Consider the following 15,610-nt stretch of genomic DNA (forward strand, 5'->3'; position numbering starts at 1 on the left):
CCGGCTGTTTCCCCAGATTTGTACTGCAAAGGAAAGGGAGGTTAGGTGCCCAGACTCAACTAATTTCCATCTTTGACCAAAAAAAAAAAAACAAAAAACAAAAAACAGGAGGGCAAACTGAACAACAGCTGGGGGACCACTGTGACCGGAACCTTGAGGATGTACATTTCACCTCTACTTCAAGTAAATGGGAAAGATGAAAACTGCAGTTTATAAAAATTGTCATGTGGCTTTACTTATTCATTTTACTGAAGGATTCATCACAGGAGTCCTTTATGTAACAAGACCCCTAGGACTCTGAAAATGTAAGAATTTGCAAAAAAACCCAAAAAGTCATTTGCCCTGTTTTTGCATAGTGGTGAAGACAGGTATAGACCTTACATGAGTCTTCTAAGGGAGCAAAGAGAATGGCGGTCACTGGAGCATGCATATATATATCTATGTGTGTATGAATGAATGAGGTTGGTCAATGACGTTCCTGCACATGGCTGGATCTTAATAAGTGTTTGCTGAATGCATCACATGGGAAGATAGGGCTGATTTTAACATTATAAATAATTTTTTTTAATGAAGGCAAAAAAGAAGTTGATAATCTGTGCACTGAGGCATTTATCTCTGATACTAATGTTTTGAAGGCTTGCGGAATAAAACGTTACTTTTAGCTATCAGGGTTAACAACTGCAGGTTTCACAGTACAGATGAATGTTATTACATAGGCCACTTACCTTCTCTGTATAAAAATGTAGTGGCCTATGTTTGGCACTGAGATTGAACTTCAGCCTTCCACTCCAGAGCTTGCCCATCCCATCAGGGTGCCCAGGCCCCAGCTTCTATACATCAGCTTAAGCAGCAAACTGGGAAAATGGGGGAGTCTCAGCTGTCCCCATTCCCTGCGTTTAAAGCAGCTCCGTTTTGGCTGGGGTGAGAATGGGAGGAGATACTTTTCACTTCACAAGTCAGTTTATGTTTCAGGAATTACATCAGAACACCGACTAGTATCCGTAATAGGAGAGTCCAATTCAAACATCTGTTTTCTGTGCTTTTCAATATATTTTTTTCTTATGTGAGAGTTCGCATAATTAAGGCCTCTGCCTATATCACTGCTGACAATGCTTATGAACATGTAAGTGTGGTACCTGGCATGAAATGAAAGACTTGGGAAGTTCAATCCCAACAAACAGGTCTACAATGAAAACACAACCTCCTATTCAAACTAACAAATAAGAAGCTTTGGAAAACAACAAAAAAAGAAGCTTTGAAAAGGAGAATAAATGGAAGCATGACTAATGTGTATGTATGCTGGTCTTTCTTCTGGAGCCATCAGTTAGGTGATTCTAGCAGTATTTTGTGGGACACTTCTTCTGCTTTGGAACTTTAATGAGCATCTAGGAACTGTGTAGAGGTGTCTGGGAGGGGACGAACAATTCACGCAAGCAAGTTGTGTGAGGTCCCTGCGCGGCTTGAGTCCCTCTTACCATAGGGGTGCATGTGGTCTCCAGGCATCTGGGGTGGGGTGAGACCCTGTCGGAAGGGATCTGAGCTGTAGACGCTCTGCTCGATGGCCAGGAGCTGCTGTGGGGTGGGCAGAGCGGTGTAGGGGTTCATGATCCCTTCCATCCCAGCGCTCCCGCCACCATTTGTCTGAGCTGTGGGACAAAGAAGAAGACAGATGATTTTCCATGTGCAGCCCAGCATCACACGCTGGGAGGGAGGGAGGGCCACAGAACAAGCTCTGAACTTCACATGCCCCACTGGCTTGTGACCACACAAGTTGTGTGACCATGGCTACATCATTTTACTTCCTGGATCTTGGTTTCCTCATTTATAGAACAGAAGGGTCGAGGTGACATCAGTGGTTCCCAGTCTGTGCCCTACCAAGGGCCATCAGGGATTGCCCTGAAGTATAGGCATGGCGGGTGTTGTACTTGGAGAGCTTCCTTGAACTCCATCATTAAAACAAAGGCGTTTGATGCTACACACAGGCATGGCAGCCAATGGAGTGGATGCATCTAAAGATCCTTCCAGCATTACCCCACTAGGAGTCCGTCCGTCAAGTGGGGTTCACGACACTGGCCCAGCGGACCTCGTGGAGCTGATACAAAGACTCCATGAGATTGTGTGTACGTGCTTTGGAATGACAACTTGCTACACTCGTGTACAGAATTTTATCAGAAAAGGAGGACTCCGTTGCTGCCTCCACATCCTGCTGTGGTTCTCTGAACGCAGTGCCATTAACTCTCAGGGACTCAATCTGCCACCTTCTTAAGTCTACCCTAGGAGCTTCCCATAGAATTTTTCAAAGTTCCAAGCACTAGGAGTTTGTGTTCTCATAATGCCTTGATGAGTTCTCCTCCCTTTGACCGTGTTGACCTACATGGGGTCAACTTACATGGCTCCTCCTAAAGCCCTCTGACACCTGTGACCCTCTCTGAGGCACACAGCGCTGTGTGATGGGACTAGCAGGCCCCATTACCCTACCCTAGGGATGCGAGCCTGAGGTGCAAAGAGACAGAAAGACAGGTCCCAGATTTCCCAGCATTGGGAGGTGGAACTGGGGCAAATTCAGGTCTTCCGACCAGCTCACGGCTCCACCCTGCCCCAGGGCCCGTGCCCTTGCTTCACTTCTCTCCCAGAGCATCTATCTTGCCATTAAGATACTGTTTGGTCTAGAAGGTCAAAAGCAAAAAGAACTCTTGACTGCAAGAGTCAAATTCTCGTTGGAGCCTAGCCCAGGTATCAAACACAGGTAAGGTCCATGCAAGGACAAGGGGCTCTGTTTAGAGGCCAGACAACCAATGTCACATTCCACGGCCTTCCAAGTGTGGTCCAAGGCTGGCAGCAATGAGAGCTTGTTAAAAATGCAGACTCTCTGGGCCCACCAAGACCTTAAGAATCAGAATCTACACATTACCAAATACCAGGTGATTTAGGAGCATGTTAAAGGGTGAGAATCCTTGCTCTAGGGTACAAAGAGACCACTCAGGAAACTCTGCTGGACAGCTGAGATGGGGAGGGGGCAGCGCATATCCCTTTAAGAATGACATTGTTCTAATATAGTTATCCTTGCTTTTTTTCTTTTAACTTCCTTGAAGGGTCCCACAACCCGTCCCTCTTCACACCCTCCCCAGTCCCTACACCACCCCTATTAAAAACAACAACAAATGAAGGTACATGGAGGTAAGTGTGAGTTAAGGCAGCGTGGCCGAGCGTAACTCGGAATCAGAGAGACAGGTTCCAGCCCCAGTTCCATCTCTCATTGGGCTAGGACCATGGTTGCCTGGAAGGAGGAGGGCCACGCGGGATGAGAAAGTGGGCTTGTCTTTGACCCTGTAGGTAGGCCTGACACAGTGCCCTGACACTGCAGCAGGGCCCGGGCAAAGGGGCTTTGCATGAGGGCAGGGCCACCTCCAATCCGCAGTTCTGGACCTGCAGAACCCTCTCACAGTTCTGATGGTTTGGTCCTCCCTGGAAGGTCCCATCTCCCAAGCAGGTGTGGACTGGGCTTCACGGAGCTCAGAAATGTCACTCCGAGGGCTGGGTGGTTGGAGGCGCCTGGCGGGAGAGGCCTGGCCGGGAGAGGCTCCAGCTTACCGGAACTCAGCCTCTGGGTGTTCTGTTGATCTTGCTGTTGCTGCTGCTGCCGCCGGGCCAGCTTCTTCATCTGATGAGGGGAGGACCACAGGATTAGAAGTCAGGGGGCCTGCAGCAGGTTCCTGCGGCTAGGCCAGGGGGAAATGGCTCGTGGGTAAAGCAGAGGGACCCCTTCCCCTGCTTTTACTCAGGAAAGGAGCCACACTTCAGGAACAGCGCCTGGAGCCCGCCCGATGCATGGTTGCTGAGGGCTTTTTACACCGCAGCCATGGAAAGACAGCTGGCTGGGAAGCAACAGTGTGGCTGGTCTTAGCAGGAAGAGGGATTTCCTCTCAGTGCTTATGTTGTGACAGTTTTATGTGAGGGGATGTAGGGTCTTCAGCCCAGCTTAGATGTGCAGCAAGGGCCTGCTGACAGGGTATGATTTGGGATGAGGCTGGTCCCCCTAGTCCCCTATCTGCTGGCCCTTGTGGCAGAGACTCCTACCAGGAGATGCACGCCTCTAGGTAAGGAGCGTGACTCCCAAAGCACCCTGTTAACACACAGACTTCCCAGAAGGAACATTGTAACCCAATGTTTCTCAAAGTGTGTTCTGTGGAACATTAGGGTTCCATGAGACATTAGCATACATTTTCAGTGAGTGTGTGTGTGTGTGTGTGTGTGTGCAGGGAAAACTAGATTTTTAAAAAAAATTCTTTACTGTGAGTTTTCTCAGACCTTCAAATATGCTCTCTGCTTATGAATCCATAGGCTATAGGTCCTCTCAAACCTACTGAACCATGAAATCCTCTCATAGAAAGGACCGTGGACTACACACCAGCAGCCCTGGTGTGAGGAATTCAGTGACGGAAATGATATCTTAACCAATCATTTCACCCACTAAAGATCAGGGCTGTAGAGAACTGGACCACTAACTCATGCATGTACACAGGTAGGAAAATAAATAAGTAAAGGTCTAAAATAAGTAAAAGACCATGGCAGGGGGATGCAGACCTTGGTAGGATCCAGCAGACAACAGGATGGTTTGGGCCTATATCAGGGAAGGGTGGGGCACTGGGAAAGGTGAGTCAGGGCATCCATTCCATGTGCCATAATGTTGTCTTAGACCTATCATGTGGGTGCTACGTAGGTTTCCCTCTGAAACTTCAAAGGAACTCTGGTATCTGTGTTAAATGAATGGGAATTAAAGAACCTGCTTTTACCAAAAGACACAGAAAGGCATTTCTTCATGCAGATGGCTGTCCAGATTCACAGTCACAGCCACTAGGAAAATAAAGGCCATCTCACTAAAACAACTGCCCCGTCTCTCCCCCTTCTGCAGGGCTGCTATAGCTGAAATGACTGCTGAGCACAACATTTCTGAATCAAGAGAACTATTCTATCCAATGAGTTGAGGTTAGAAAACCTGCTGGCAAAAACAATGTCCTACTATTGTTTCAGGAAACCGGCCCCACAGAGACAGAAGTAAGAAGCAGATTACCTTAGCTCTCTGGTTCTGGAACCACACCTGAACGACACGGACGCTCAGCCCTGTCTCTGCAGCCAGAGTCTCCCTCACCTTGAAAAAATGGAACGTTAGAAATATAGAAACATTGGCATCTCAGAGTAGAAAGCAGAACATTCCCTACGTGGTGCACGGGGAGGCCAACAGGCTGCATCTTCCATAGGAGCTGGTGAGTGTTCAGTGTTCAGCAAAATCCCAAACACAAGAACATTGCTCTCCTTCAGGCGGAGAGAAGGTCCTTACCCAGGTAAACGAAGAGAAGAATAAGCATTGATTTTGATGAGCATTCCAAGAGTTGCTCCTGGGTTTCTCTTCCTCTGGAAACTAGGCCTTCAGGTGGTTCTTAGATATTAGCAAAATCTATTGCTGTGTTTTTAGCTGTATGCCAGGCATATGCATTAACCTACTTAAGGAGAACTGAGGGTGAAAATGACTTTGCAAAAACAAATGGTTCTCTCTTGCTCTCTTCTCCTGTCTAAATTCACTGACTTAAATTTTTGGTTTTGTCCCTCATAGCTTTAGGTCACTTTGGGTGTTTCATGAATATTCATATTCACTGTGAGCCCTGCCCGAAGGAAGTAAGACAAGAGCCATCTAGGATCCGACAGAGCAAGAGAGACAGCGCTGATGCAGCCACATGTACTGGGACTGTGAAGAGACAGGACAATCAGGGTCCCTATTATGAAGAGTCGTGTTTCAACATCTGCCCTCTATACAGGTATTTGGTGAGGGGCTGGCAAAGTGGCTAGAAGGGGAGGGGGCAGAAGCACAGATTTCCCAAGAGTGGTCCTGAGAGACACTGCCCCCTCTTGGTTAGATTCTGAGGAGATGAGATGGTAGGAGCTCCTTGAATAAACACAGAAGTAGAGCAAGCTGGAGGCCTTGGGAAGTGCTCATCTTTATCATGCCACTGGGGCTGAGGCTTAGGAGAAGCAGGATAATTAGAGAAGATTTTACAGGCGCATCCTTCTGCAACACCAACTGAAACAGCAGTATGCCCAGGGGCCCATGTCCACCTGCTGAAACCCTATCCATCCTTCAGAGGCCCAGCTCAAAACCCACCTGTTCCACAAAGCCTTGCCTGATTCCCCAGACAGAGGCGACCTTTCTCTTCCGGCAGCTCCTGGCTGCCCCTCTGTTCTGGTCCTCAGAGCTTTCTCCCCAGTGTTCCAGTGTACACATCTCCTCCCCTCTGGTGGCCTAGACGCTGCCCAGGAACAAGCACTGGGCACAGGACATACAGAGGCTAGGAGTCCAGTACATGTAGAACAAGTAAACCAATGAGGAAGTGGGAACTGGTCCTTGCGCAGGTCTACCTTGGGGCTGTTGCAACTTTCTACCAGCTCTTCTCCCAGAGCTTAGAGGGCAGTGAGGGCAGGGAAAGGAAGTCTTCTGCGGGTGGGAGAACTTTTTTCAAAAGGCAGAAGTGGTGAGAGACTGTATTATCTATCGTTCAGCAAATATCCATCCTTCCCGCCCCTCCTCCATGGAGGGGTGTATGCCTCCCCCTGTACTCACAGTGGCTTAGCCACATGACTTGCTTTGGCCCATGGAATGTAGGTGGATGTGAAGTTGGTGATATTCAAGGAGAGCCATTCAGTGGGACTGCCCAGTGTGACTTGGCCTCTTGCTTTCTGCCGTCGTCATGAGACCCGTGTGCCCCAGGTGGCCACTGCCCTGGACTCTTTAATGAGAGACCGGTGGGGCAGGCCTGAACCTGAGCCCAGCTGGGTCACAGCCAACCCACAGCCCAGGGGCAGGAAATAAATGTTTGCTGGGAGCCGCTAAGATTTTGTTTGTTATTGCAGCAAAAGCCGACTCATACAGAGAGGGAGGCATGCTAAGGGATGGGATGCTACGGACGGATGCTAAGAAATTTAAAATGTCTTTCTTCTATGAATTTCAATTCAATGTCAATTTCAAGAAAGCTTTCTTTTCTTATTTTTATTGCATAAAAGACAGTACCCAGCATACGGCAGGGAGTCCATAAATGGTGGGTACTTAATAAGCGGACACAGCTATTTGTGGCAGAGACTACTAATTGTCTCCAATATCCATTCTCTCCTTCCTCCTCTTAGCAATGTTATCCCCAAGTTTTAGCAAGGCACATGGACGCCCAGATAGACTCATTTCCCAAGTCCCCTTGCAAGAGGTACAACCTCAGGATTAAACCCTAGCCAACACACATGAGTGAAAGTGATGCAAAAAATCCCAGGGTACGTCCCTAAAAGAGCAGCTGCTTGCCCCGACTTTCTCTTTCTCCACCATGGTGGCTGGAAAAAATGGTGACACCTGAAGCAGCCCCTTGGACCCATGTGACGGATAACAGAGCTTCTCGGCCAGTCTTGGATTGCTTATCTCTGGACTGTGATGTAAGAAAGACATAAACTCCTATCTCATTAAGTCACTGTATTATTATTATTTTGTTTTACATAACTGTTCACAGCAGCCCTATCTGTAACAGCCCCGAGCTGGAAACAACTCACATGCCCATCAACAGGTGAATGGTCAAACAGCCCATGGTATATCTGTGGAATACTGTGCAACAACAAAAATGGATGAACCACAACATGGATGAATGTCAAAATCACCACCTCAAGCAGAACAAACTGGACCGAGAAAGGATACACGCTACAAGCCACCGTATTTTTACTGTGCTGTAACATTTTGATCTATATCCCAACTGGAACCTCTTATTGTTATTCTCCCCATTGGTCTCCATGAAATGAAAGGTATGAGCAAGTAGCCAGTTGGAGTGGGTATGCATACCCCAAAGCACAGGGAGATTCTACCATGACCCCGGCCACAGCTGCAGTGATCCCTGGAGTCTCCAACGGGGCTCAAGGACACATGCCCAGACTCTGTCTGAACAGCATCTCCCACCCTGACCCCCAGGTGCCCAGGGACACCCCAGAGGAGTCCAGGGTGCACACAGAGAAGAGGGGCCTCGTCCCCTTTCCTCCCTTCTTCCCCCCTCCCCACAACCATACCTTCCTGCACGGCTTGGAGGATACTTCAAATGAGGCCTTGAATGCTCTCCTCTGTTGGGTTGTCAAGATGGTTCTGGGACGTTTAGGGCGCTTATGGTCCTTGCCATCCTCAGCGGCTCCTTTCCCTGCCCCATGGGCTGACTTGCAAAGACTTTCTTCATCATCACTTTTGCCTGAAAGAAGCAGAAAACCACGTGTTGAGTCCCTTAAGGCCACTTCCTGGAGTTGTCTGTTATTCCATAACAAGACACTTGGGTCCACGTTCCAAGGATGACTTAAGACATGAATGCAACACCCTGTGTGATACTGATCCCAAAGCCCCCAGGAAGGGCTAAGGAAAAACTTCTAAAACGTGGAGACAGGAACCAGGAAGTCCACCATCACAGCTCAGGACTTTCTCTCGGGAGGCTCTCCTAGCTCCACGTTTACTAGTTGTGTGACCTTGGGCAAGTGACTTAACTCTCTATGGCTCAATTTCCTTATCTGCAAAATTGAGATATAGGAGTACCTACTTCATTGGGGTTGTTGTGAGGATTAAGTGAGTTTATCAAGAAGGCACTCAGAAGGCTGCTTAGCATATAATAAATGCCCAGTAAGTGTTGGTGGTTAATATTTCTTAAATGTCATTTTTCAACTCTAGACCTGGATAAGTTATATATAACTTCTTAGATACTACGTCTGAAATTCTAGCCACTGCCAGGATGTAGAAAACAATACTGTTTAAAAGGCCACAGAAGACCAACATTAGACTACGTGCAGGTACAGATAACACAGACAGTTAGTCAAAACTGCCTGTCTATAAGATAAATAACTCTCTATTAAAGTAACTGTATTTATCTATATTTACGTGAATTATTTCAACTCTATAAGCAGTGATCAATACAAGCAGTAACTTGAAGGAAATAAAGCCTTCAGTATATATGACATTCTTTCCCAGGCTGCCTCTTGTATCCCACAGACGTCACACTCCTAAGAAGACGCTTCTAGGATCTGGGAAATACCCATGTGAGAGAGACTCCTTACTACCTTCAGCATTAAAAGTCATAGGCAGTTGTGTGCCCACATTACCCTAATGAGACCCTCATTTCTCTCTGGGTCTTTACAGAGCTCAGCTGCCCTCTTTCCTCCAGTAAAAACCTTCGTCCCAAGAGCTTCCCCAGCTCCAGTCCCCTGATTCTGATCCCCTTCTGGACACTTCAAGAAATCCAAGATGGGCTTCCCTGGTGGCGCTGTGGTTGAGAGTCCGCCTGCCGATGCAGGGGACACGGGTTCGTGCCCCGGTCCGGGAAGATCCCACATGCCGCGGAGCGGCTGGGCCCGTGAGCCACGGCCGCTGAGCCTGTGCAGCCGGAGCCTGTGCTCCGCAGCGGGAGAGGCCACAACAGTGAGAGGCCCGCGTACCGCAAAAAAAAGAAATCCAAGATGAGGTGACCCACCGTGTGCGAGCTACGCATCCTTGTTCTTCATCCCGCCCTCCTCTGGAAAGATGCTCTTTGCATATAATGTTTTAGTTTAGACTTTAGTTGAGTTCTAATTTTTGGCTCTACCAGAGACAAAAAACCTTGTTTTATCTGAAAAAACAATGGCTAAGATTCTTTTCTCTATGAACTTTTAGGCATACAATTTGAACGTGAAGGAAGACGAACCTCTGAGTTCCTTGAGGGCACAAGCCTTGCAATATAATTGAACAGGGTCTGACATAGGCAGACCTAGGTCTCCAGCCAGCTCTGTCCCTTAAGTACAATCCTGTGCAAGGGACATCCTGCACTGAGCCTGCACTGGAGACAAGAATACCCACCAGGGGGTGGCATAGGAGTAGTGCTGCTGAGTGCAAAGCAACTAACACAGAGGCACAGAGGAGGCTCTTATTAGATGTTGTGGGAAGGATGTTTTTTCCCCTCTGCCTCACTCCCCTTGAGAGTACAGACGAAAAAACCCACAAGATGAATGAAGAAGAGATAAAAGAAGAATCCTCATGACAAGGAGTGGCCACTCTGGCATCTTCAATTCTTAGGCTGCTCTTTCCTTGATGGAATTAGGATCTTTCTAGAAGGAGGTTTTCAGAATGGCAAGGAAAAAATAAGCATGTAAGAACTAAAAGCCTTAGGGAACTAAGAAGACCCCACGAGAGAAGAAAGGGAGAAAAAAGGAGGCCATTGACTACACAGATTCATCCTTGCTGGGCCCTACCTCATGCTGCTCAGAGAACCCCCCACCCCCCACCCCAGAGCCCAGTCTTTAGTGACCTCAGTAATTCTCTCTGTTGGTGGATTCTCTGGGGTCAAAAGGATGCTCCTCTGGTACTGGTGATGCCTTCAGTAATATTTCTGAGGAAACGTGGCTGACACCCCACGCCAAGGATTGTGTAGATCTCCTGCAAGGCAGGTGATTACAAGGAACTGAGTCTAGAACAAATAAGTGAGAAGTCCAAAGCACAGAATTTACTTTAAAATGCAATTGTGGGCTTCCCTGGTGGCGCAGTGGTTGAGAGCCCGCCTGCCGATGCAGGGGACGCGGGTTCGTGCCCCGGTCCGGGAAGATCCCACATACCGCGGAGCGGCTGGGTCCGTGAGCCATGGCTTCTGAGCCTGCGCGTCCGGAGCCTGTGCTCCGCAACGGGAGAGGCCACACGGTGAGAGGCCCGCGTACCGCAAAAAACAAAGTGCAACTGTATCATCTTCAGAAACCACTTGTCTTATACCAGTTTTGTCCTTGAAATAGTATTTGCAAACATCTCACGGGGTCAGTCTGATTCTTTTACAGTCACATAGCTTGATGCAAATGTATATTGATGACTAGGATGATGTAACTAATGAAAATGCAAAATCTAAAATAATGTGGATTCCATGGTAATGGCTGATATATGTTGACGACATTCAGGAAAGCAAGATGGCACAGTGTCCACAGCATGGGCTCTGGAGCCATACTGACTCGGATTTCAATTCTGGCCTTGCCGGTTATGATGTGTGATTCTGAACAAATCCCCAAGACTCACTTTTCTCATCGGAGAAAGTAACAGTGTTGTTGGAATTACATCAGATGATGCATGGAAAGGGTTCAGCACTGTCTAGAGTGTGATAGATGTTTATTAAATCATCATCATTTCAAAAGAAGGGACCTTAATCTGAGACCCATGTTTTCTGTTATTAACAGTTGCACATTGATGGGGGTTGGAGTTAAGGTTTTACACTACAAGCGTTCATTCCTCTCTCTTTGCAGACATGGCCCTAGCTCACACTAAGAGTTGGTTTTATAGAAAGTGTGTGTGTGAGTGCTTGTGGGAAAGAAGTGGTGGGGGGTGGTAGTCGGGGGGCTGGTTCCAGAAGGAAGATGTGATTGCTGAAGTTTGGTCGGAGCCCTAGAAGTGGATGGTTGAGGTCCCTGATGTCTTCGTACTGTCTCTGGATTTACCCCAGCCTAAGATACATGCACATTCCCTAAGACCTGCTATCCCATCCTAGAACAGCAGAAAGGAGCAGTGGGGGAAAGAGCCATCTCCTAGGGCAGCCCTTGGTGCCCATTTTTGGAGGATGTAAAGAGCATCACAGGCGACTGCTCATTCATTCTCTCTACATCCCTGTGAGAAGAGACGAAAACATTTGTTTTCAGAAGAAGAGGGAGGGGCAGAAGTGGGAGCAGAGGGAGGACGAGATTAAGATTTGTCTCTGGAGTGTTTTTATCGTTTTTTGGGGTGCATTTTCTTCTTCTGATTCCTCCTTTTTGCTGTTCAATATCTCTCTCTTCTGTCTGCTAAGGGCCCCGTTTTGCCTTCCAAGAAGCACTAGATGCTCTAGACCAGGCATCTACAAACTTGTTTTGTAAAAGGCCAGAGAGTAAAATATTTTACTCTTTGCAGGCCTTATGGCCTCTAGTGCAACCACTCAACTCTCTGCCACTGTAGTACGAAAGCAGCCGCAGACAGGACGAATAGGCATGGCTGGGCTCCAGTAAAACTATATTTCAAAAGCAGGCACCAGGCCGGATTTGGCCTGCATACCATAGTTTGCTGGCCCCTGCCCTAGACCTCTCCTGACCCGTTCTCCATCGAAACTTACATATCCTGTGTTCCGGGCTTTCACGCTCTGACTCTGGGGCAGGAAGCACTGCTCATCTGTTACACTGAGTCAGGGATTAGCAGGGTCTGAAGTGTCCTCTCCCACAGTCAATAACACATACACATGGAAAGCCTCCAACCAAACAGTCACCACTATGGAATTTCAGGTGTCCTGGCAGATCTGAGCAAGAGAAACTCTGAAGATAGAGGAATGGAGGGCCTTTGGGCATTTCCCAAAGTGCAGACAGATGTCACGACCCAGCTGCCAAGGGGAATGCAGACCATCGCTAACCGTCACCCAGCTTCGGTCTGCCGGGTTGTAAATATTACGAGCATAGCAGTGCCCTCTGACTCCCTCGGGGAACTGCCAGACTGTTCATGGAGGCTCCCATCTCCTCGTTCGGCAGGGGCAGGGCTGCCTGACTCTGATGCCAACTTCTCTGTGAAAGCAGGCAGTGCCTGAAATATACACTTACTGATTTGTCCAAGAGAAAGGAAAGTTCTAAACGAGCCAGGAGATTTCTCCCAGGGCCAGCAGGAGTACTGGAGAGCAGGAGATGCAGAAAAACCTTCCAACAGCAGAGACATCTCGGAAGCAGAAGGAGGGGCAGCCCCTCGGCATTGCCAGAGGCTCCCACACCCAGATGCAGGCCAGAGCGATCCCTCATAATTTAAGCTGACACCCCTCAGCGGAGATGAAAGGAACACCACTTGCTGTCTCGAGCAACAAATGTCAGCATCCCTGGAGGCCATTTAGACACAAACGCAGCATAAATCTGACTCCTAGAGGGGAAGTCCAGAGATTAAGTCTCCACGCACAGCCTACCAGGGTGAAATGAATTTGCTTGGCACAAAGTTGGAACATGTTTCTCAGGGCCTTTCTTTCCCATCTCTTGTAAAAAAAAAAAATCTGGAATGGCTCGGGGGCTGTTGCTTCCCGCTTGCCTGGTCCCCCCACTCATTTATGACATAAGCAATGGCAGATGAAAGACCCAGCCATGGTTTATGGCCCCGAGACAGGCTGTACTACCTGTGGGGCCTCACAGATTCATTTCAGGTTGTTGGAAAAATCCCAACAGCTCATAAACAGGGCAAGAGATATCAGAGCTTGGCCCAGGAGGCGACGGTGAAGGAGGAGGGCCAGAGACCCTCATGCTAGGGGAGGGAGAGGCAGGAACAGGCCTCACATGCTTCCCACGTGATGGGCCTCATAAATGTCCTTCAGGCCGGGGGAGTAAGAGGAAGGGTCTGGGACTTGTGGTGGGTGGAGGGGGGAGGGAAAGAAGTAAGGGAGGAATTTATGAAGATAGAATATGTAGGAAACTATTTCAGTCGCTGCCCTGCACTGAATGGATCAGAATTCCATTCTCCCGGAACATAACTCTGGATGCAAGGCAGCATTTCACATTCAAGAGGCAGTAGGTAAAGTTCCCTAGAATAGCAAAGTCCCTGCAGCTACTGTTTTGAAACTGCCTCACACAGAGTTCTTCAAGGAGGTCTCAACTCAGACCCAAATCAAGTTCCCGGAAAAGATTTGCCTTGCACCTTGTTCGCGTAATCATCCGCTCAGTAAGCATTTATCGTGGGCTCGTGTATCACGCACTGAACAAGGACAGTTCTGGGCTACAGAGATGATTAAGACTTGCCCTCTGTTCTCACAGATCCCAGATTAATAGGGGAGAAGGATACAATGCCAAAATAATAGCTCTGCTTAGAGGACTTGGAGGAGGGGACTGGGAAGGTGACACAGTACAGGTGTCACTGGAGGTGAAAGTGAATGACAGACAACGAACAGAAGTTGCCAGGCAGGAAAGGACAGAGAGGGCGTTTTAGGTCCAGAGAGAACATCTAACGGCATGGGAGCAAGACCTTGACCCGGGAAGTGAGGCTTATCCAATAGATGAGGTACATCCAATAGTACCTTGCATGTCGTTAGGTACTCAGCACCCTGCACTGCATCGCAAGGGGACGAGTGAGATCTGAGATGACCCCTTGCTCTCAAGGAACAGAAAACTGTGTTAGAGTTAGCACGTGTGAAACAATAAATATAAAATAGTATTCGGTTATGCTCTTTAGGCACGGTATATATAGATGGGGAAAGGGGGGAAGGGATAAATGAGGAGTTAGGGATTAGCAGATACACACTACTATGTATAAAAGAGATAAACAACAAGGTCTTACTATATGGCACAAAGAACTATATATTCAATAACACTGAATCACTTTGCTATACACCTGAAACTAACACAACATTGTAAATCAACTATACTTCAATTTAAAAATGTAGGCATATAGGAAAGAGAGGTGTCAAAGTGCCAGAGGAGCTAATAAAGGCAGGAGCCTAAATGCAAGGGAGGAGGGAGGCGTGGATCTGGAAAAGCAGAGGGGAGAGGGCAGGGGTTCTGAGAATGGCTCAGCCTTGAACTGGAGAAAAGGGGAGAGAATGGGCATGAGGGACACCTCAAGGCCCTGGCAGAGGGTGCACTTCTGAGGGGAGAAGAAATGCAGGGTGGAGAGGCCACGTGGAGCTTACTCCAGGGGTCCTGATGTTCCAGAGCCGATGTTGTTAGCAATGGTGAGACATGGGGGGAGTTCTGTGGCTGGAGCCACACAGGAAAATTGTGGACCCAGAGCGCAGGGCACCGTGGACCGGGAAAGCACAGACACCAGCGGCTAGACTGCTGTGTCCATGTGTGGGTGACACCACCAGGCCACCAGACTAGGGTGAGGGAGTCTCTCAGGTCTCAGCACTAGACAAGCGCCCTGAAAAAGAAGAAGCAAATGCCTACATCCCAAGCACCAGTTGTGTGCCAGGCCCCGTGTCCAGGGTAAACATGTCATCTCATCTCCATGGCAACACAGCATGGCCAGGCACTGGCGGAACTCCTCTCCTACCTAAGGAATAAACACAGTCTCAGAGAGTTTCAGGAACCTCCCCCAACACACAGGGCCTAGGTGGGATGGCCAGGTTTCACGCACAGCTTGTCTGCTTCCAAGCCCAGGCCTGAGACACTCCTACAGGGAGCAGAGAAACAGGCTTTTTAACCAGCAAATCAGGCAAAAGCAAATGACAGTCACCTGTGCACGTCCCAGCCCAAGAGTGGAGGCAATCTAGATGCTAGCTTGCCAAAGACCACGAAAAGATCACTCTTTATATCCAAAGAACATATGGAGTGGTGGAAAGTAACTTTAGCCATGAAATACGCGACTTGGACCCTAGTTCTAATTTTGCTACTAAGCTGTATACCCCTAAATGAAATTCCTCACATTTCTGAGACTCAATTTCTTCATCTACAAGATGAAATAAAAAGCCCTTTCCGTTAGCTAATAGTTGACTGGGCTTCACTTTACAATTGCATTATTTCATTGTTTCTATTCGAACAGTAGGAGGCAGGAAATGTGTTATTATCCAACCCCCCCCCTTTTTTTTTTTTTTTTACTACAGATGAGAGATGAGTCAACCAGGCCCCA

General features: G+C 48.2%; 1 protein-coding gene across 1 annotated transcript in view; it reads right to left on the minus strand.

Annotated features, from left to right (window-relative positions):
* The window catches only part of LMX1A (LIM homeobox transcription factor 1 alpha), a 143,782-nt gene that overhangs the window by 659 nt on the left and 127,513 nt on the right, over nucleotides 1-15,610 (minus strand). The window contains exons 4-7 of the mRNA XM_024741976.1: nucleotides 8,086-8,258; nucleotides 5,072-5,149; nucleotides 3,592-3,661; nucleotides 1,476-1,646 (exon numbers count right to left, since the gene is read on the minus strand). Of these exons, the coding sequence (XP_024597744.1) occupies nucleotides 1,476-1,646; nucleotides 3,592-3,661; nucleotides 5,072-5,149; nucleotides 8,086-8,258 (492 nt within the window). The remainder of the gene's footprint in view (nucleotides 1-1,475; nucleotides 1,647-3,591; nucleotides 3,662-5,071; nucleotides 5,150-8,085; nucleotides 8,259-15,610) is intronic.

This window comes from Neophocaena asiaeorientalis, unplaced genomic scaffold (genome assembly GCF_003031525.2).
Source record: "Neophocaena asiaeorientalis asiaeorientalis breed wild unplaced genomic scaffold, Neophocaena_asiaeorientalis_V1.1 scaffold283, whole genome shotgun sequence".
Taxonomy (NCBI): Eukaryota; Metazoa; Chordata; class Mammalia; order Artiodactyla; family Phocoenidae; genus Neophocaena; species Neophocaena asiaeorientalis.